At 41.7% G+C, this 23,821-nt stretch overlaps 1 protein-coding gene across 1 annotated transcript in view; it reads left to right on the top strand.

Moving 5' to 3' along the window:
* Positions 1-23,821, top strand: part of SPATA17 (spermatogenesis associated 17) — a 188,983-nt gene that overhangs the window by 140,656 nt on the left and 24,506 nt on the right. The window contains exon 9 of the mRNA XM_063441437.1: positions 8,368-8,503. Within this exon, the coding sequence (XP_063297507.1) occupies positions 8,368-8,503 (136 nt within the window). The remainder of the gene's footprint in view (positions 1-8,367; positions 8,504-23,821) is intronic.

Genomic DNA, 23,821 nt, shown 5'->3' with positions numbered 1-23,821 from the left:
GATAGAAATTTGTTGCAGCAATTCTTCCTGCCTGATCAGACACACTGTTATTAAATCCAAATAGTCTGCTAGCCAAAGGACCCATAGCATATTCTAACAGTTCTGTCCATTCTTCTAAGTTAAGACCTCCTTTTTTTGCTCTATTTGCTCCCCTCATAAACCAATGTGTAAAGGTGTTAAAGTCATCAGTTGGAATACTTCCCCACCATTTCTGGAAATTATCTTTGTCTGTGATTGACATAGTCCTTGTCTGTCTAGAGAAGCTAGTAGGCATTTCTCTTACATTAAAATGTTCAGTTATTATTATAGGGGCTTGTGGGACACAGTTAAGAATTGGCACATTCCCCTTGTGTTTTGTTCCCAGCACTGGTTCTTTACTTTCAGATATAAAATAAGACTGGTCTGGGCATACTCTAGGAATCTCCTTATCCCATTTATTTGTGTTTTCTTTCATTTTCATTTTATATTCCATGACTAGGTCTTGGAGTTCAGTGATCTTAGCACTGTATGCATCTCTCTGTTGTTCTATTTCCTTTAATTCCTTCTCTAACCCCTCAATCATTTTGTTTGTTCTTAGGGCAGCTATTTTAAAACAATCTCTTTCATCAAGAGCATCTTCCATTTTATTAGTGGTTACTAAATTAGCTTGCTGCAATTCGAGTACCATGCTTGCCAAACCCCTTATTGCAGCAACAACCGCTTGTGCCACCAAGCTTTTCCTTTTCTTAAAGGACCACTCTAGGCACCCAGAACACTTCAGCTTAATGAAGTGGTCTGGGTGCCAGGTCCTTCTAGGGTTAACCCATTTTTTCAGAAACATAGCAGTTTCAGAGAAACTGCTATGTTTATGAATGGGTTAAGCCTTCCCCCTATGTCCTCTAGTGGCTGTCTCATTGACAGCCGCTAGAGGCGCTTGCGTGCTTCTCACTGTGATTTTCACAGTGAGAGCACGCCAGCGTCCATAGGAAAGCATTATGAATGCTTTCCTATGTGACCGGCTGAATGCGCGCGCAGCTCTTGCCGCGCGTGCGCATTCAGCCGACGGGGAGGAGAAGAGGAGGATCGGAGGAGGAGAGCAGGAGGAGATCTCTCCGCCCAGCGCTGGAAAAAGGTAAGTTTTTACCCCTTTCCAGAGCCGGGCGGGAGGGGGTCCCTGAGGGTGGGGGCACCCTCAGGGCACTCTAGTGCCAGGAAAACGAGTATGCTTTCCTGGCACTAGAGTGGTCCTTTAATATGGCACTTTTTATTAGTAACAATCTGTGTCAAAACATCCATGAAAGCTTCATATTTTCCACAATTGGGGCCTGCTGGTTCTGGAAGCTCATATGGTCCATCATGTTTGTCAATGTCATTCTTGAAGTACTCTAGTACTTCTACAGAAAAATACTTAGTACCTAGAAATGACATTTTAAAACTGAGCTCTCCCTGAGTCTTTAATCGAAAAAAAACAGCAGACTAAGTAAAAAACAACAAGCTTTTAACAATGGGATCAATTTAAAAAAACTGAAACTGGCTCCAAAGAGATTGAACCATTTGAGAAACTTAATTACATTAACCTATGATTTAAAGGAAGATATGGGAACTGGAAAAACCTGACTGTAACTTCAGCACAATGATAATTCCCAACCATATAACAATCTAACATAGGCACCTTTACTTCATAATATTTACCTCAAATACAAACTGTTCATTTTCTATTAAACACGCTCCAGTGTAAAAATGGAAATGGTAACCTGGCTAAACAATAGCCACCACACTGTATTAGCCCCAATACCTTTATCATGTAAATAATGCTCCTACCCAGAATTCAATGGTACAAACAGACAAAAGAGAACCAAAAAAAAAAACAGTTTGCTATTTAAACTTAGAATGCAGTGAAGCCACAAAATGTACAAAATATAACATCTAAAAACAATTAAAATATATTAAGTTTAGTTCTAGTTAGTTGCAAAAGGAGAGAGACAATACAGCACATGGGCTATTAAAAATGGCGAAACATCAATAATACCAATGCAGTGCAACTATTCAATCTTCCCCTTTAATCACCAATAATTTAAAACTGTGCAGAAACAAAATTAAACTATAAATGCTACAATTTGCAACAAAATACTTTCTGTCAGTCATAATGCACAAACATTATGCTCCTATCCTGAATTCAATTATTCAAACAGACAAAAGATAACAACAACAAAAAAATGTTTGCAATTTAAACTTAGAATGCAGTGAAGCCTCACAATGTAACATCTAAGAGAACAATTAAAATAGCTTAAGTTTCATTCTAGTTAGTTGCAACAAGAGAGAGACAATACAGCACATGGGCTATTAAAAATGGCCAAAACATTAAAGGTTCCAATGCAGTGAAACTATTCAATTTTCCCTTTTTATCACCAATACTTTAAAACTGTACAGAAACAAAGTTAAACCTATAAATGCCACAATTTGCAACAAAATATGTTCTGTCAGTCACAATACACAAATTCAACAGAATTTGTGAAATTCTGTTGAACAGTCAACAAAACACATATGTATATTTGTTTCAACAACGAATCCTATGCTATAAAGTCTCTTGCTCTTAGATTATGTATCAATATGGTAGTTATTGCGCCTCACAAGTCTAAAATTCATGGTCGCCAAATGTGGTTTTATTACCAAACTCTATAAATTATTATGTACGCATACACATATAAACTCTGGTCCGTCTACTTTAACAAATATTTATTCAGAGACAAAACAACAACAACATACAAATAATGACACACAATCTAACTAACTATACCAACAACAGCAACAACCTAACTAACAATAACAACAAAATCTTATAAAATCACCAGATCCCACTCACAGTTCACCATGATAAAAATTAGCCCATGTCTGCTTAAGGGTCTGCTTAGTAGCACAGCCAAAAAGGAACAGGAAGGAATGGGGATAGGGGGAAGTGGTTATCTCTTTCCTGACCTGTAAAGGTATTGAATTACCATATCAAAGATAAAGCTTATCCCACTGTGAGAAAGGCATACATGAGCTTGGTCACATGACCCCTGGTCACCATATTAGTTTGATGACAGAATGTCACCACAGGCCCAATCTCAGAAGGGAGGGGATCATGCTCCGTTTCAGTATGTCACTGTACACGTTACATTCTTGGGTTCATCAATGAGCTGTAGCTCATGACATGACACTCCCACCACCATGCTTGACTGTAGGCAAGACACACTTGTCTTTGTACTCCTCACCTGGTTGCCGCCACACACGCTTGACACCATCTGAACCAAATAAGTTTATCTTGGTCTCATCGGACCACAGCACATGGTTCCAGTAATCCATGTCCTTAGTCTGCTTGTCTTCAGCAAACTGTTTGCAGGCTTTCTTGTGCATCATCTTTAGAAGAGGCTTCCTTCTGGGACAACAGTCATGCAGAGCAATTTGATGCAGTGTGCGGTATGTGGTCTGAGCACTGATAGGCTGATCCCCCACCCCTTCAACCTCTGCAGCATTGCTGGCAGCACTCATACGTCTATTTCCCAAATACAACCTCTAGAAATGACGCTGAGCATGTGCACTCAACTTCTTTGGTCCACCATGGCAAGGCCTGTTCTGAGTGGAACATGTCCTGTGAAACCGCTGTATGGTCTTGCCCACCATGCTGCAGCTCAGCTTTAGGGTCTTGGCAATCTTCTTATAGTCTAGGTCATCTTTATGTAGAGCAACAATTCTTTTTTTTTAGATCCTCAGAGTTCTTTGCCATGAGGTGCCATGTTGAACTTCCAGTGACAGTATGAGAGAGTATGAGAGCGATAAAACCAAATTTAACACACCTTTTCCCCATTCACACCTGAGACCTTGTAACACTAACGAGTCACATTACACCGTGAAAGGAAAATGGTTAATTGGGCCCAATGTGGACATGTCCACTGAGGGGTGTACTCACTTTTGCTGCCAATGGTTCAGACATTAATGTGTTGAGTTATTTTGAGGGAACAACAAATTTACACTGGTACACAGGCTGTATACACACGCTGTTGTCACATGAAGAGATATAATAAAATATTTACAAAAATGTGAGATACTGTACATATTTTTTACGTTTGGGGTTTATAGGGACCCACTAAAAACAGAAGAGGCCCAGTGAGGGGTCCTCCACTTTCTCCACCCGATGGGTAGTGGAGTGGGGAGCAGTATTAACTGGGGAACAGGAGATTCCTTGTTTCCTGGGCCCTAAGAATAGGCCCTGTTTAATATTACTTTCCACACAGCCCATGGGATGGAGAAAGAGGAGAGGCCAGTCCTAAAGGCTCTTGCTGGTTGCAGCCATTACATTTACACTAGACAAAAAGATGTGCTGACCGAGCTCAGCTGTGATCAAAAGCCAGTTTGTGAGCCTTGCTGCAAATATTATTGATCTTTAATCTGACTTCCAAACATAGCATAGAAAAATTGTGGAACTGCACTCAGGCCCTTCGTTTAAGGTATCCTTGGGTGCTAACCGGATCAGTCCCACTACCAAGAGACCAAATGTATAACAGAAATGTAGAAAGTAATCCAGGCTCTCCAAAGTATCCAACAAAGGCAATTTTATTGAACACACGATCCAAAAATAACAAAGTTTCGACCCTAAGGTCTTTGTCAAGTTGCATAGCAGCACTGCAACTATTTATGCTGCTTAGTGAGTCAAGGTGTATGTATGTATATGGTTTGCAATTTTAATTTAGAAAATCTGACTAGTCACCTGCATTTTTACAGCTTCCATAGGACAGAACAGTTAGCTGTCTTAGGGTGCACCAGCCCAGGGGGCACAGAGCTCCCCTTTCTGCCTGTTCGTCTGTGTAGCCAGAAATCCGTGCACCAGCGCTGTCTCTCCATATTTGAGAACACATAAAATGGGAGAAGGTGTGACCAAATGAAGTCTCATACTTATATTTATTAACCCATAGCACATTTTCCAAGGAGAAATGGACTATGCCAGTCCTTAATATGGAGTCTGTCTGACCTCCTAATTTTTATTAATTTGTTCGGTGGGGAAAGGGTGCTTCCTCCATCTGGTACACCCACAAGGACAAGAATTACTTATGTTAGCATAAAATTGGACTTTCAGACCAGGTAATAACATATAACCATGCTGTATATGATATATCTGGACACTGGTATAAATCATTAGTCCATAAATGATCAATTGCTGCTCTTGCTTTGATAAATTCATTAGTACTCCAGTAAAGGTACATTTTCAGACATCATGAGCCGGGACTTAGGCTGTTAGATCATGACACACATAGGTATTTAGTCATCTAAGCCCTCGGAAGAGAAGAGTGAGAGAGAAAAGAGAACGTCCATGAGTTAAAATGAATACTGCTAGCTATGCCATGATCTACATAGCTGGATAGTGTATTCTGCAAAACTGGGCCTAGTTAACATAGGGGCTAATGGAGCTGAAGCACATGCCCATGGAATGGGCCCAGCACCACCTCCACCGGATGCAAGACACTTGGGAGGTATGGCTGTTACATTGCTTTCTGTAAGAAACATTCTGTAATTAGACCTGGCATAATCATCATCAGCACAATTTGCAAAATCAGCCAGATGTAGGAGTTAGAATGTTTACAAAGCACCAAGTTTAAAAAGAATTGGATCCCAATGCATCTAGATGGATGCACATTCGCAAATTATGTTTTTGCAAGTGAATGATGTACTGTTTGTATGGATCAATTTTTGTTGTGTCTGTTTTTGTATTTGTTTTCATCAGGCTTTTTAAAAATCGGATATTTTGTTATTTTCAATAGTTGCATCATGTTTTTATGGATTTAATTTAGCTTTTTGGGGCTGGGAATAGAGGATTTAGATTTCTGGTAAGTATCATTTTTTTAATTTACAGCTATTGGTTTTAATTCCTCCCTCCCCCCACCATGAGTAGCATATGTACGTAGGCCATTGGGGACCCTTAGCCACCCATGGGGTGACAGTGGCACACATTTGGGGTATGTCTAACCACGTCTTTTATATCTATTTAGAGTCCCCAACCTCCACCCTGGGGTAGGACACAAGGTTATATTATAATAGCCCTCCTTCCCCATTTAGTAAGTTGCAGCCTCCCAATGCCCTGGGGTGGGGCACAATGAGAACATTAGAATGTCGTCCAACCCTTTTTGTATTTAATTGCCACCACACACTGACATGTCTGCCCGTCTCCCAATATTTAATGTAAAGTCTTCCACTTTATGCCCACAGGCTGCATTGCAGGTGGGGGCATAAGTGAGGTTAGAAATCTCCCTAATATTAACATAGGGGTCATATCTACCCACATAGGCCTTTTCTAATTATTTATTTATTTAGCACATTTTAATGTAGAGGCTGGCTAACAAGTTTGTTAAATGCAGGCCTGGATTTGAAGCACCTGGACCCATGCAATGTTTGTCCAGCTGAAATCTGGACCACATTTAGGATTATTCTGTCTGTAAAATCCAGAGATTGTTAAATAGTGTGACGGATGGAGCCATTCGGACTGAAAGAGTGTTTGTGTGTGGTTTAAAGGGACACTCTGGATCCATAAAGCACTTTAGCTCGCTGTATTGCTTTATTTGTGAAGATGTTTTTTTTTTTTTTTTTTTATAAATTTACACTTTTATAAATGAACCTTATCACCCCCCCCCTTGGCTTTCAAGCAGACAACAGGTCCTGTTACTTGGTTGCGTTTCTCAGTGAAGCTAAACTTATGAGGCAGACAATTGCCCTGAGCACCTGCCTCTCCTTGAGTGGCATTGTGAAGTCTGTGATTGGGCAACTATAACAACCACAGAAAGTCTGGGCTGGGGAAGAAAGGGCTTGAAAAGGCAGCAGACAAAAGAATGTCAGCTGTTGCAAGCTGATTTCAGGTATACCCCAATAAAAATATGCATAATTAAAGGAACACTATACTGTCATAAATACAAACATGTATTCCTGTCACTATATTCATAATGTGGCTGTTTAGGTAACTGGTGCTCCCTCTGAACTTAGTAAAAAGATTAGTTTACTCACCTTTTCTCTCATGCCATGCCAATCTCACCTGAACTGGCTCCGCTTCCATGGCTGAGATCACCAATTTTGATTATCTGAGCCAATCTAATGCTTTCACCCCATTGCGCCAATCAGCATCTTCACATACAGATGCATTGAATCAATGCATTTCTATGGGGAACGTTCAGCATCTCCATGCAGAGCGTGGAGACGGTGAACTCCAGTTCTGCGACTAGGAGGCACGTTTAGTGGCTGTCTAAGTGATTGCCACTAGAGGTGTTTCTAGGCATTAATGTAAGCACTGCCTTTGCATTGAAAAGCCTGAAGCGACATGCTATAAACACCAAAACCACTATATTAACCTGCAGTGGGTCTGGTGACTATAGTTTTCCTTTAAATGCATGCATGATTTTATTTGGGGTATATTATTATTATTATTATTATTGCCATTTATATAGCGCCAACAGGTTCCGTAGCACTTCACAATATTATGAGAGGGGGGATTTAACTATGAATAGGACAATTACAAGAAAACTTACAGGAACAATAGGTTGAAGAGGACCCTGATCAAACAAGCTTACTGTCTATAGGAGGTGGGGTATAAAACACATTAGGACAGGAAATATCAATCAAATAAGGTGAAGCAGAGCTGGAGGAGAGAGTAAAGTGCTGCCCTTTAGGAGAGAGCAAGAGACAGGTTTGTATGGTAGAGGTTACTCTGGGAGGCCATAAGCTTTCCTAAAGAGATGGGTTTTAAGACACTTTTTTAAACAATTGAAGACTAGGGGAGAGTCTGATGGCGGTAGGCAGGCTATTCCATAGGAAGGGAGCCGCCCGCGAGAAGTCCTGCAAGCGCGAGTTGGCCCTACAGGTGCGAGCAGCTGACAGGAGAAGGTCACGGGCAGAGCAGAGAAACCGAGAAGGGGCATACCTATGGATCTGTAAAGAGATATAAGAGGGGCTAGAATTGTTCAGTGCTTTATATGTATGGGTTAGCACTTTGAATTGACTCCTATAGGATACAGGAAGCCAATGTAAGTACTACTACTCTGGAATACCAACTTCATGCTAAAAAATAAGTATTTCACTTCTTTCTAGAAATGTAACATATTACGCAGCAATTTTATGATTTTTGAAGTTACTTTCCAATTGTAGGTAAAAAATACTTGAAAGCATAGCTGAATAAGAAAACTATTCCAGTTTAACAATTTTTGCCCTAAATGTGAAATTCACTCTAAATTCTCACTTGAGTGAATAATCTTGCAAGTGTTGTGAAACAATATTTTTGTTTATTGTAAATGTGGCATACCTGAATGGCTTCTTTATTTATTTTTTACAGTACTGTCGTTTTAATGGTTGATTTTATGTTTGATTTGTCAGGTTTGCTCCTTTCTCCTCCTATCACACGAATGAACTATACAAGCCAATGATTCATACCTCAACAGATTATAATGCAGCCTCTTACGGCACGCAACAGTTCCGTGATGAACAGGAAGAAAAATGGGTATCAAATAAGGTGAGAAGCTGCCTTTTCTCAATTATGTTTAAAAAATGCAAATGTGGATGACAATGGGTATGTGCAGATGTTACTAAAGTGATATTAGCCTATTAGTATGTCAGCCCAATATTAGTGCCAGTATGTGTGCTATTTATAACCAAAATTACCTGTGTATTTGTGATATAGCTGACGTCTTTACCAACACATAAGCAAATCTCCATGTTTAAGCTTTAGTATGAGTTAAATGCAATATTGTGCCACGACTAGTTAGAATTACACTGAGGTCCAAAGTTGTTTCACACAACTTGTTTTACGGTCTGTCTTTCTTATTTTTTTAAAAAAAAATACGTGGTTATTTCCTAGAGCTCTTAGACAGCCTGTTTGGGGCACTAGCAGCACTACAGGTAGTGGGATGAGACCCCACCCCAAGTAGATCCGAAGAAAATCCAACAAGCAGACCTATGCACATACAAGTTTAAAATAAGGGGGCGGGGCCGGGCCGCCGAGCTGAACGGTCGCAGGAAGGACGAGCTCCTGCAAACCACATACAAACAAGCCTAAAAAATGGGTCTTTTGGCAATTTATATGACCCACAACTGCGACCATCGGTGCTGAAGGGCCACCAGAGCCGAGGAGAGGCTTACTCCAGGAGTTTAAGTCCCTCGGGGGAGAGATATCTGCCATGCCAAGCGAGACTTGCCCGGCGGTGAGTGGAGTGGACGGCCGCCACTCCACTATCCTGCCCTACGGGGCCCAACAGAGAAGCTGAATCGTTGCGGGCCCTGCCCCGATCCCCCCCCCCCCTCTGGACCGGGGGGGTTATCCCGGTCCTCGCCCCATAACGGCGCTCGGAGGCAATACAATACCGCGTCACCAAGTGAGCCCAAGACCCAAAACAAAATGGCCGCCAGACCTGCACCCGCTCCTCTGAAGGCCTGCTTACAGCCTGCCCACGTGGCGGACCCGCTGGGTGCTGACACTCAACAGTTTAAAGATGGCTGCCGGCACCACCCAACGACTACACATGAGCAGAATACGCTCCTTGCAGCCTTTGACCGCATATGCCGGCAACTTTAGGCACAGCTTGGTGCACAACGATTTTCCTCTCCTCCTACCAAATGAGCAGCAGCTCTCTGGAGCCAACCTGTCCGGCGATACCGATTGATAAAGCTCCCCCAAGGGGACAGGGCACCAAAGGAAGCAAAACACCAACCTAGCACTGCACAGACTTCCGGGGTATTAGTGCAATTCCACACATACAGTGCTGCCATAGGGGACCTCAGATCCAAACACTCCAGCCCCCTGGAAACGCCTGCCTGACAGTACATCACCAGCAGTGGAAGACCTCTGGAGTTCGGGCACCCCTCAAGGACTTGCGCTGAAGGTATGGAGACAACCGACCCACTTTAACAACAGGAAGCAGGACACTCACCTACCCCCGACACCCAGCATGGGAGAGAGTGGGAGAGCTACACCCTAAAGCTCATACTGCGGGACTGTATCCTGCCCCGAACAGGCATCAGCTGAGGAGTGACCGATGGGCCAGGCATATCTACCCTGTAGAGAACTGCGGGGATACCGTCTACCCTTATTATTCTTGGCATCCCACATCTTAATGTTCTAACGTTTGATGTTATAGTTCAGTGTCTTGTGTTCTGGACTCTCCCAATCATAAAGAGAACCCTCTGGGGAGGTGAATTCATGTTGCTGCTGAGCTCGGCTAGTTTAGCTTGTCTCCCCACCTACTAGGCACTGTTATGCTCCATTAATCTGCTTTGTTTCCTCTTAGCACCCCCTTCGCATGATGTTGATCTTGTCTTATTGCGGGTTTTACGTTACTTTCACTTGCTTTCAGCCTATGTCCTCTAGTGGGGTGAAGGTCCCTATAGTGTTGAGCTCTCATAATCATAACTCTCAGCATGTCCTGAATCTATAATGTACCTGGGCACCCTATATCTGTCCTCCCTATTGATGTGACAAGCTTCCAGTTTAGCTAAAGGATATACATATCTAGCCTGTATTACTTTTATTATGCTAAAAATGTGCAAGTTTATCAAAGCTATGACACTGTTACATATATGATATTTTAGGCTTGTAGAGGCTGTTGTGTCCAAATTAATCCTACTGTATAAATATGCACACAAAAAATAAAGAATTAAAAAATAAATAAATAAATAAATAAATTCACAAAACCATGACTACAGACCATCTATGTGAAATGCATCATATATATCAACAACAAATAAAAATAAAAAAAGGCCCATAAAAAGGCCTATATTTATTTGCCCCTCCTTTTTACAGGTGTATGGATTTATTTATTTGTGTTGATTTATATTCGTTTCACATATACGGTCTGGTGCCATGGTTTTGTAATATTTTAGTAAATTTGTACGTGCACGGATTTACTTGTTGTAATTTTTTGTTGCCTTGAAGTGCGGTTTCATTATCCCACTACCTGTATTTATTATAAGTGGATTTGCAAGATGCATTGGATCTAAGTAACTTTATTTCTATTTCTATTTTTTCTATAATTATGGAGTTGCACCACAAATGTACATATTGTTTTTTTTGTTGGATCTAAATCACACTAGCAACACTAGCCTGCTGTATGGTGCCAGGAGTCCCCTGGTGCTGTCCCACCGTTAAGAGTGAAATTGTTTGAAACATACCTGATTCTCTGGCTCCTGTTCACAGATATGGTTGAAGTGGATGTTCCGTTTTAGCAATATCAATTGTGTACAAATTTGGATGGAATCCATTGGCTGATGAATATCACCTGATATTCTCTACAAATGAATTCCACCCAAAGATAGGCTAAATTGATATAGTTGTGGAAGAAGTAGGACATCCTGTTTAGCAATATCTGTATGGAGGGGCTAGAATTCGGGTGCATTTCAAATGGTTTGAAAACAGTTTAACTGTTAATAGTGGGATGTGCCAGAAGAATCCTGGCTCCATGACCACTGTGGCAGGCTGTTGTGATTATGGTAGCTATACTGTTTATTTAAGGATCAACAGTTTGAGGGATATACCCCTAGCTTTAAGGCAGTAAATGCATTACCTACCCACGCTGTGCAAGGAGAGGTGCAGGGAGTCAATTATCTCAACATTGTGTCCATTTGCAGCTATGATTTCATGGAAGCAAATCCTTTCTGCATTTGTACATTTATTGGGAATAAGGAGAATGTTGCAGTATTGTTATGTACGGGCTTTTAGGTTCTAAACAAGATTTTATGATATGCGCCGCATACAAATATCCATGGCTCTGAAGATATAATTTGGAGAACCTCAGCATATTGCACAGAACATAAAGTTGACCTTTACCGTCTGCAGCTTTTGGAATAGAGTGGGATGTGGAACACATCATAGATTTAATGTGGCACAACGCTATCTGCAGAAACTTGGGTGGGCCTGTGACTACCTGCCCATTGCACCCGATGATTGAATCTGCTGTCACTAGCATCCTGATTCCTGATAATAATGAACATTCAGCTTAACGACCGTGATTATGATTATCATAATTGATGTGCAAGTGCAGTGTGTGGGGATCATTACAACTGAACTGTATAGTAGAGAAACATGTCTTACCTATGGATCATTGTACTTTTTATGCACTGATTGGTATAAAATATGCTACCTCTTCACAAAATCCCCTTACTTTTTTTTTTAAGGCTTGCGTAAATGAACATAATATTGTAATTTTGGTCAGTGGAATCATTTAAATTACAACGACAAATTTTACTTAATTTAGTTTCTACAGTATATTTATTTTTAATTCAAATTTGTATAATTTTTGTATAGTTCTTTTTAATTTTGACACTGATAATTACTTTATTTAATTTTTTTGTGCTGCTGCTACTGTTTAACATGAGCAATAGTATGGACATTGTTTTGAATCAATGCATGCGTGATTCTTGTATATTTTATTTTATATGTATTTACTGTACCTCACGGTGAATTTTGCCCTCCCAAAATATAAATATATTGATGATTGTATGGTTGTATGATTCAAGGTAACAAGCAATTACCGTATATACTCGAGTATAAGCCGACCCGAATATAAGCCGAGGCCCCTAATTTTACCCCCAAAAACTGGGAAAACGTATTGACTCGAGTATAAGACTAGGGTGGGAAATGCAGCAGCTATTGGTAAATTTCTAAATAAAATTAGATCCTAAAAAAATTATATTAATTGAATATTTATTTACAGTGTGTGTATGAATGCAGCGTGTGTGTATGAGTGCAGCGTGTGTGTATGAGTGCAGCGTGTGTATGAATGCAGTGTGTGTATGAGTGCAGTGTGTGTATGAATGCAGTGTGTGTATGTGTGCGTGTGTATTAGTATGTGTGCAGTGTGTGTATGAATGCAGTGTGTGTGTGTGTGTGTGTTGCAGAGCCTTGGTGGGGAGTGGGCATTTTTTTTTTTTTTTTTATATTTTTATGATTAATTTTTATTATTTTATTTTATTTAATTATTATTTTTTTATTATTTTAATATTTATTTTTTATTATTTTATTTGTAATATTTATTATTTTATTTTTTTTTCGTCCCCCCTCCCTGCTTTATACATAGCAGGGAGGGGGGCTCCTTCCCTGGTGGTCCAGTGGCATTGGTAGTTCAGTGGGGGGGGAGGAGGGGGCTGTCAGAGAGTTTACTTACCTCTCCTGCAGCTCCTGTCAGCTCTCTCCTCCTCTGCGCCGTCCGTTCAGCACCTCTATCAGCTCACACTATAAGTCTCTCGCTTACAGTGGGAGCTGACCGAGGTGCTGAACGGACGGCGCGGAGGAGGAGGAGGAGGACAGCCCCCACAGCCCCAGTCTGTATTATGGCAACAGACTATTGACTCGAGTATAAGCCGAGTTGGGGTTTTTCAGCACAAAAAATGTGCTGAAAAACTCGGCTTATACTCGAGTATATACAGTAATTGATGGAACATTCAAAACCAAAACTAGAGGGGCAATGTAAGAAGAGCAGGGACATCTCTGAATATAGTCCTGTCCATTTTCCTGTGTTTCATATGGTATTTCTTGCACCCAACTGGGGCATTTCTCTTTATTTTGGTGACATGCCTGTCATTGACCCGTGGTACAGGGCTGGGATTCCTAATTTTTGGGTATGAGTCTTACAGGACATTTGTTATTTAATTATAAAGCATGTTTTTTTCAGTTATTTTTTTCCTCATTCTTTAATAACTGGTTGTATTTAAATTATTCAATAGAACAAAAATTAATGATTGATACAGTCACTCCAAGGGGGTCACCTGCATTGTTTGTTTTGGGGGACTGAGGGCTGTTTCATCAGGATAGCAATGGGTTATGGGAGTGGGACTTTATGGGGCACTGTATTTACTGTTGGTTGTACTAATGTATGCTAATGACCCTTGTTTGGTATAAATAGCCCTGTCCAGGTGCAATGAAGTTAGATCTGCTTTTGACTCCTACATTTAGACTCGATTCATGGTGTGGGGTAACGGGTCTATAATCACTCGCTATCGTTCTTCTCTTAATGCTGGTCAGATCACTTTGAGATGGGCATTTGAGTGCTCCTATCGGCACCAAGTGTTTTGACTCAGGAAGATTATACTGTATTGTCTGAAAGTAGTGGAGGAAGCCGAGAAGCAACAGAGGTATTCAGCCGGAGTTCCAGGTGGCCGTTACAATGCCAGATAGTAAATACATTTTGGAGTAAATTTGAAGCAACATAATTGTTCTTCTTCAGTATAAACCAGTAAAAAGACTGCACTCTGTGGAGTTGCAATAAAGTTATAAGACATTGTGTTGTAAAGTGCATCATCGATTCTTTTGTGAGTCCAGAGTTGCCCCCCATTATAGCTGTTTTTTGGCCACATTTGTAATAATATCCAAGATATATTTTTAACCCCTAAGTCTGCTGTCTCCTTATTAGAGACTGTAAAATGTAAGATAGCATTAATAAATTATAATTATAAATGTAAATATAACTTTTAAAAAATTGCATCATCACAATTTGAGATACCTGTGTTTTTAGCTTCAGAATTTTCAGCCTTTTATGATCAATAAAATGAGTTGAGTAAAAATAGCATACAGAACCCAGAATGTACTATGAACCTAGCAGAAATTGAATGTTTCTTTCTTAATTAAATATTTTTATATTATTGATATTATTATATTGTTTTCATCACCTTTAAAGCCTCCCAGACACGTTTTGTCAATGCATTCCTGTACGCTGAAACAGCACCAAGCCAAAATGGTATAGCGCTCCTTGCGCAACATGTACAGTAGTGGCTTACTAATTTGGTACACACATTGCTACTGTTCATACAAAGTGTGTGCAATTAACCTTCCAATGACACCATACTTACCATGCAGTCTCCTTTCCCCATTACTTCACGTTGTTCAAAAGCTGCAAGATTCTTGTAATTTGTTAATGACAGGCCATATTTTAATTCCTAATGCTTCTTGAAACATTAAAGGAACACTGTATGGCCAGGAATACAAACATGTATAGTTTGTATAGTTTTGAAAACACTATCTGGCCCCCCTGCCCACCTAAATATAAATAAATCTTACCTTTATTCTAGTCTGCTGCTGCTGGCTCTGCCCGTGATCTGCCTCCTTGGCTGACATCATCAGAATTGATTATCTCAGCCAATCACAATGCTTTCCCCTAGGAAAGCAATGGATTGGTCCATATTGTCAATTCTGATTACCGTATATACTCGAGCCGAGTTTTTCAGCACATTTTTTGTGCTGAAAAACCGGAACTCGGCTTATACTCGAGTCAATAGTCTGTATTATGGCAATTTGCATTGCCATAATACAGACTGGGGGGAGAGGGGGCTGGCAGAGCGGTAACTTACCTGTCCTGCCGACAGGAGCTGCAGGACAGGTAAGTTACAGCTCTATCAGCCCCCTCTCCCCCCAGTCTGTATTATGGCAATGCCACTGGACCACCAGGGAGTAAGAGCTCCCCTCCCTGGCCAGCTAGCAAGCAGGGAGGGGGGACGAAAATAATAATCCAAATATTAATAATAATAATAAAAACATTAATAAAAGTATTACTAATAATAATAATGAAAAATTATTAAAAAAATAATAAAAAATAATAATAATTAAAAAAAACAATTAGTATTAAAATAATAAAAAAATAATAAAAATGCCCACCCCCACCAAGCCTCTGCATCACACACTCAAACACTGCATTCATACACACTGCACTCATACACACACACTGCACTCATACACACTGCACTCATACACACACACTGCACTCATACACACACACTGCACTCATACACACACACACACTGCACTCATACACACACACACTGCACTCATACACCTCACTCATACACACACACTGCACTCATACACCCACACTGCATTCAAACACACACACTGCACTCATGCACACACTGCACTCATGCACACACTGCACTCATGCACACACTGCACTCATACACACACACTGCACTCATACACACACACTGCACTCATACACACTGCACTCATACACACACACTGCACTCATACACACACACACTGCACTCATACACACACACACTGCACTCATACACACACACTGCACTCACACACACACACTGCACTCATACACACACACTGTAAATAAATATTCAATTAATATAATTTTTTTAGGATCTAATTTTATTTAGAGATTTACCAGTAGCTGCTGCATTTCCCACCCTAGTCTTATACTCGAGTCAATAAGTTTTTCCAGTTTTTTGGGGTAAAATTAGGGGCCTCGGCTTATATTCGGGTCGGCTTATACTCGAGTATATACGGTATCTCAGTCAAGAAGGTGGGCTGGGGGATGGAGCTAAATACCACCCTGGTCAATCAGCATCTCCTCATTGAATCAATGCATCTCCATATGGAAAGTTCAGAGTCTCCATGCAGAGGGTGGAGACACTGAATGTCAGTGCTGCACAGTGTGCTGCACTGCCCTAGGAGGCACCTCTAGTAGCCATCTAAAGAGTGGTCACTGGAGGAGTCCCTAGTTTGTAATGTAAACACTACCCTTTCTCTGAAAAAAACAGTGTTTAAAGCAAAAAGCCAGAAGGGACTCACTATACTCACCAGAACTTCATTAAGCTGTAGTTGTTCTGGTTTATATAGTGTCACTTTAAGAAAACATTTTAACCATACAGTCTTTCTATTTTTTAATTTATTTTATTTACTGGTTGATTTTGCTTTCTGGTTTGGGGTGATCTTGAGGATTGTATACCTTGTAGCACAGACATGTCCATGGCTTTGTTTAGTTTCTCTGAGGGTGATCCGTTTTGTTGCTCTGAGAATGATCTGTTTTGTTGCTCTAAGGATGATCTGTTTTGTGGCTCTGAGGATGATCCCTTTCATGGCTCTGAGAATGATTAATTTTGTGGCTGTGAGGTTGATCCATTTCATGGCTCTGAGGATGATCCATTTTGTGGTTCTGAGAATGATCTGTTTCATGGCTCTGAGCATTATATGTTCTGTGGCTCTAAGAATGATCTGTTTTGTGGCTCTTAGGATGATCTATTTCATGGCTCTGAGGATTATCGTTTTATGGCTCTGGGAATGATCCATTCTATAGCTTTGAGGATGAACCATTTCGTGACTCTGATGATGATCCATTCCATGGCTCTGAGTGTCATCGGTTTAGTTTCTTGGAGAATGACACATTCCATGACTGGCTCTAAGGATGATCCATTTCGTGGCTCTGTGGATAATTTGTTTTGTGGCACTAAGGATCAGCTAAAGGTGGTAATTCTGCTTCATTGTTTCCAAATTTGCAGACAATTGACATTTTGCATACATTCTGTTAGAGTATCTTTTTTCCACTTGTAAATTGGATCATATGAATATCAATGTAGCTCAGAGTATGACACCTTCCACCAGCACAATATCACCTTTCCTTTATCCCATGATCATCTGCAATACTAGGTTTTGTATCTGTGCACATATTTATATCAATTCCCATGACACACACGGATGCTGCTATGTCATCTTAACCCAAGTGATAAACCATAGTGCTGTTGTTTGAGTGTATGCATTACTTTCGAGTAAGTAGGCACACAACCGCACAGCATAGACACTGCATACCACATAGGCCAGTGATGGCGATCCTATGGCACTTGGCCATAGATTGCCGGGGGAGTGGGGCGCTGGCTGTCTGCAGTAATGCTCTGCTTCTGCGTCCGGAGGCAGGGAGGAGGGATTACGGAAGCAGCTCTCCCGTCCTCCCGCTAGCAAACTGTGTGGAGCATTGCCACGCGTTACCATGGCAACACTCCACACAGCATCGCGCTGGAGGACAGGAGAGCTGCTCCTTACAGTACTCACCACCACCGGACCACCAGGGATGGCTGTGTCCTCACCCCCTCCCCCCCCCCTTCACCAAAGGTAAGAAGGAGGGAGGGGGGATACAGATCTAATATACTTTTTTTTTAATTAAGTTTATCTTTACCATTCCTACACTCCTAACCCCCCACACACAGTACCCCTACCCCCCCCACACACAGTACCCCTACCCCTCCACACACACAGCACCCCTAACCCCAACACACACACACAGCACCCTCACCCAAACCTACACACAGTACCCCTACCCCCCCACACACAGCACCCCTAACCCCAACACACACACACAGCACCCTTACCCAAACCCACACACAGCACCCCTACCCCCCCCACACAGCACACCTACCCCCACACACAGCACCCCTCCCCCCACCCACAGCACCCCTACCCCTCGCACACAGTACCCTTTCCTCCACACCCAGCACCCCTTCCCCCCACACACAGCACCCCTACCCCCACACAGCACAGCACTGCTACCCCCTCACACACACACATAGCACCCCTCACACACAGCACTACACACACACATACACTGCACCCCTAAATGCAGTATGTGTGTGTATATTCAGCAGTCTGTATGTGCGTGTATTAAGCAGTCTGTATGTGCGTGGATTAAGCAGTCTGTGTGTGCGTGTATTCAGCAGTCTGTGTGTGCGTGTATTCAGCAGTCTGTGTGTGTGTGTACGCAGGGACGTTTTAGCCGCGAGGCAAACAAGGCATGCCGGCGGGCTGCTGGGCGGTCGGGCGGCGCTGGCGGGCGGCTGGCGAGGGAGCACTTCCTCTAAGCTGTCTGCTCAGCTCCCTCACGCGCCACAGAGTGAGGCTGGGAGCCGGAATATGACGGCATATTCCGGCTCCGCCTCCCAGCCTCACTCTGCGGCACGCGAGGGAGCTCAGCAAACAGCTCAGAGGAAGTGCTCCCTCGCCAGCCGCCCGCCATCCACCCGCCAGCCGCACGCCAGCGCCGCCCGACCGCCCGCCCAGCAGCCACTGGACCACCAGGGAGAAAGATGACCCCCTCCCCCCCCAGCATTCCCAAAGGTAAGGAGGCTGGGGGGGTTAAAGTAAAAAAGTGTTAATGTGAGTGAGTGTGTGTGTGTGTGTGTCTGTTTGTGTGTGTGTGTGTGTGTCTGTTAGTGTGTGTGTGTCTGTTAGTGTGTGTGAGTGTGTATGTGTCTATTAGTGTGTGAGTGTGTATGTCTGTTAATGTGTGTGTCTGTTAATGTGTGTGTCTGTTAGTGTGTGAGTGTGTATGTTAATGTGTGTGTCTGTTAATGTGTGTGTCTGTTAGTGTGTGTGTGTGTCTGTTGGTGTGTGTGTGTGTCTGTTGGTGTGTGTGTGTGTGTGTCTGTTAGTGTGTGAGTGTGTGTGTGTGTGTCTGTCAGCGTGTGTGTATGTTAGTGTGTGTGTGTATGTGTGTGTGTCCGTTAGTGTGTGTGTGTCTGTTAGTGTGTGTGTGTGTCTGTTAGTGTGTGTGTGTGTGTGTCTGTTAGTGTTGTGTGTGTCTGTTAGTTTGTGTGTGTCTGTTAGTGAGTATCTGTTAGTGAGTGTGTGTTTCTGTTAGTGTATGCGTATCTGTCAGTGAATGTGTGTGTGTGTATTTAGAAGGCGGGGGGAAGGGTTGGGTGGGGGTGGTGCAGAGGGGGAGGGGGGCGCCTGAGTTTTGTCCTGCCTAGGGCAGCACAAAACCAGGATACACCACTGTGTGTACGTATTCAGCAGTCTGCATGTGTGTGTATTCAGTAGTATGTGTGTGTGTATTCAGCAGTCTGTGTGTGTGTGTATATTCAGCAGTCTGTGTGTACTCAGCAGTGTGTGTATTCAGCGGACTGTGTATTCAGCGGACTGTGTATATAGCGGACTGTGTATTCAGCGGACTGTGTGTGTGTCTGCAGTGGTGTGTGTGTGTATGTATTCAGCAGTCTGTGTGTATGTATTCAGCAGACTGTGTGTATGTATTCAGCAGTCTGTGTGTGTATTCAGCAGTCTGTGTGTGTGTATTCAGCAGTCTGTGTGTGTGTATTCAGCAGTCTGTGTGTGTGTGTGTTTTCAGCAGTCTGTGTGTGTATTCAGCAGTCTGTGTGTGTGTGTATTCAGCAGTCTGTATGTGTGTGTATGTATTGCATTTGTTGGAGATACTAATAAATATAAGCCTAATTTTATCTATTTATATCATTATTTAAAATTTGTATCATTGAACTCTCTTTTTGTTGTGTTCTTCTTTTAAAACAAAAGTTGTTAATTAGTTCGGACAACTGTATGAGTTGTGTTTTCTAAACTTAAACCGCAGTATTCAGGTTTAATTGCCGTGTTGGCACTTTGAGGAAAAAAAACATTTGCATGCATTGCGGTTTGGGCAGTGGTGTATTTTGGATTTGTGCTGCCCTAGGCACGACTAAATTCGGGCACCCCCAAAATCTAAATTTGCCCCCCCAATTCGTGTCAAGGCCACTTTTTTGACTGACAGACACATGCCCTCATTGATACATGCACTGATATACACTCACTGACAGATACACAGTCATTGGCACACACATACAGTCATAAGCACACACTGTTTAACCAACACACACTTTCACTGATAGACACACACTGACACACCCACTCACTGACCGGTACACACTCTCAGATACACATAAAATGGCATACACACACTGACATACACTCACAGGCACACCCATTCTCACTGAAAGACACACACACTTTCACTCACTTACAGACACACACTGACAGCTTCACTCACTCACTCATTCACTCACTCACAGTAAGGTGGACAGCCCCAGAACACAAGGCAAGCAAGGCATTTACCTGGGAGCTTGGGTGGCATTTTTTGTCACTCCCCCCCCCCCCCCCTGACCTCCACCCCCCCCTGAAAGTGCCGCCCTAGGCAAATGCCTTGTTTGCCTTGTGGTAAATACATCCCTAGGTTTGCCCCCCCGGGCTCAAAAAGGTTCACCATCACTGACATAGGCCAATCATAGCTCCTAAAGGAGAGGAAATGCATGGAACACCATAAGGAAGTGAATCTTAGGATTACTGCTGTTTGTCCTGCTTACTGTGGCAGTGTTTTGAAAACCGTTAACTCTGACCGTCTCGGGTCCAGCTGCTGGAGTTTCATTGAGATTTCAACAGAATCTATACGAGTATTTCATTATGAACTGCTTTCTCATAGAAGAGTAAGGGTTGACTCTGCTTACTGTATAGCAACTTTTCCTTTGAAGTTGATGAGATAGTTGCTAGTTAGTCAGCATGAAGTGCAGTGAATCAATTACAAGTATGACTTGTTTCACTGGTGGAGTATCATGCGACTAAATAATAAAAAATAAAAAAAAGCAGATTCACCACTTCCTGTTAATATTTTACTTTACTACTAAACATTTCAATGTGCCTTTCTATGTACAAACTCTACCTACCAACACAAAGTGATAACATAGCTCATCAGTTCCATTCTTAACTTGAAACTTTGAACTACAAGACCCTGAATAATTAATTGCCACCCCTTTTGTAATTACATGATTCTGTGAATTCTGTATGCTGCTGTCGGCAGAGAAAATGTTAAGTACAGAGACAGAAAGTGCTAATTCTTTTTTAACATTTCTTGTGGGTGGGATATTTTACCTGCCCCTAATAACTAACAAATGAAGCCCAAACAAATTCCCACCATGTTCTTAAGAGTACATGTAGAAGAAGCATCAGCTAACATTGTTTGCCATGACAGCCAGAGGACATTCCATAGTTATGCAATTCTTGAGATTTTAATGTAAGCACCCAAACAATTGCCACAGAGTGTTTTGGTCTGTTTGCTCAGTAGTGAATCATTTCTCCTTTCTCACTAAAAGATACATGACATGAGCACTCTTTGCATGTCGATTACCTTGCCTCGAGGTAACACAATGATTGTTGCTTTGAGTCTTACAGCCTACCTGACCTGCCTGGCAGATGTTTATTTTAATGATTCCGCTAAGTGAGAAAAATTGGTCTCTGATCTAAAGTAGGAAAAGGGAACATATCAATCACGCCATCAAGTCGGAGCCCCACCAATTGAATATTAAACAGTCCCTATACTTTTTTCTTTACCTCATCGCCCTAACTACTTGATTGAGCAGTGCAGTGTCAGGCGTGTTTTCCTTCTAATGCTAAACGTAATGCACATAGACAGAGTGACAATCACAGTACCGCCTCCCATCAGCGGCAATTAATCTTTTAGTTAACATAGACAAGAAAAAAAACCTCTCATCAGCCCCTTTTGAAGACTGAGGGACCCTGTTTTTGATGTTTGCATTCTGAGGAAAATTGTCCCCACCAGTTCTGACAAATTGAAACACCAGGCTAATTATGGCAGCTAATGAAGTGTGTGGAATGGTCACAGCTTGTCGCGAAACAGTTCCTTCAGCTCGGATTAAAGCTTCATCAATCACTTTTTTAAACTGATCCAGAATTGCTTCTGCCTAGTGCTTGGCATTTTTAATGCTGTTTCTGTAATTGCTTTTTTCCCCAAAGCTTAGTCTGTTTTTTGAAATATTACATTCTTAGGACAGGGCTTGCAAACTCTAGTTTATAAAAAAAAAAAAAAAAACATTTCATTATTGCCTCTATCTTCTGATCAAGTGCTAGCAAGCTAATAAAAGGAGAAGAAAAATAAACGTGATATATAGCTTTTAATCCAGTTAAATGTGGCAATAAACCATATTCATGTATATGTTTATGAACCATGATTACTTCAGACTGGATGTGTATTGAAATCACATGAAACAAGGCTTGTGGTCTGGGTGGTTTGAATCCCATAAGCAACTAAACAAAATGGATTTGTTGGCTGCATATTTTTGCTCAGCGGACCATACTCTCCCATATATCACTCAGCAAAATTCAGCATGATTTGTAATTTTCGCACAAGGCAAGACACATTCCAATAGGGCAAAATAAATATTTCAGTCCTGATAGAATATCATTTAGAAAGCAACTGTTTGTAAACAGCAGATTCTTATTGGAATGGTGTTAGGTATAAGAGATTTATATGGGTATACTAATAGTGATAATCCAGCTGCTGTAGATCTAGCCAGTACAATGGCACAATGATTGTACAATGTGGAACCCCTTGTTGACTGCAAGACATTTTGGCACGCACAGAAACAAAGGAAGGAGCAACTGAGCACATTTCATGGAGTTGTTTAATTGTGACTGGCTGGATATGCACCAGACAGAGTGATAATGCAGGAATGGGCCAGCTGACTCAGATCATACATATATGCTTTTGGTAAGGCCTACTCTTTCATCCTCCTGGCTGGTGTCTTGGTAATGCCAAGTTAGTAATTTTGGAAATTCAAAGGTAGTAGATATGAAATCAAGTCATCAGCTGACAGTCATCTATTTTTGTCTATCAGCTGACAGTTTCATATGATTTTGTTTACAATAATTAGAGGTTTGGTAGGTATGAATGTACATTAATAAATCATTACCTATACTTGAATGGGACAAAAACAATGATTGGAAAGCTGGAAGGTGTGTTTTAGTTTTTACTGTAGAAGGCCTAAGGATTGAGAAGCCCCTAACTAGAAGCCATATCAAATAGGGTTGTGATGGTCATTCCCTGGTTCTTCTGGGATATAAAGACATTAACATCCCTGTAAATTATGTTTTTGCTTAGTTTTATGCTGTCGTGGTCAGTATTGGTGGAGGTGCGTGTGCTCCAAAATGCACGTCGGACCACAGTTTTCATTTTGATGGGATGGCATCTGATCATGTTGTGACTGGCTGAGACTGATACAGCCTGCATAAAACAAAATGGTTTCATTTTACATCAGATGTAACCTACTTTAAAAGTCTTTTTTAATAGGATTTGCAGTAGAGGGAGTGTAAGTCACATGCAGGGTGGTGTCCCCATGGCTGCACAAACAAAGTGATCTAACTCATAAATGACAGAGAATTGAACAGTGAGACTGCAGTGGCATGGTCTATACACCAAAACTGCTTCATTAAGCTAAAGTTGTTTTGGTGACA

Source organism: Pelobates fuscus, chromosome 2 (assembly GCF_036172605.1).
Source record: "Pelobates fuscus isolate aPelFus1 chromosome 2, aPelFus1.pri, whole genome shotgun sequence".
Taxonomy (NCBI): domain Eukaryota; kingdom Metazoa; phylum Chordata; class Amphibia; order Anura; family Pelobatidae; genus Pelobates; species Pelobates fuscus.
This window is presented reverse-complemented; position numbering and strand designations above follow the sequence as displayed.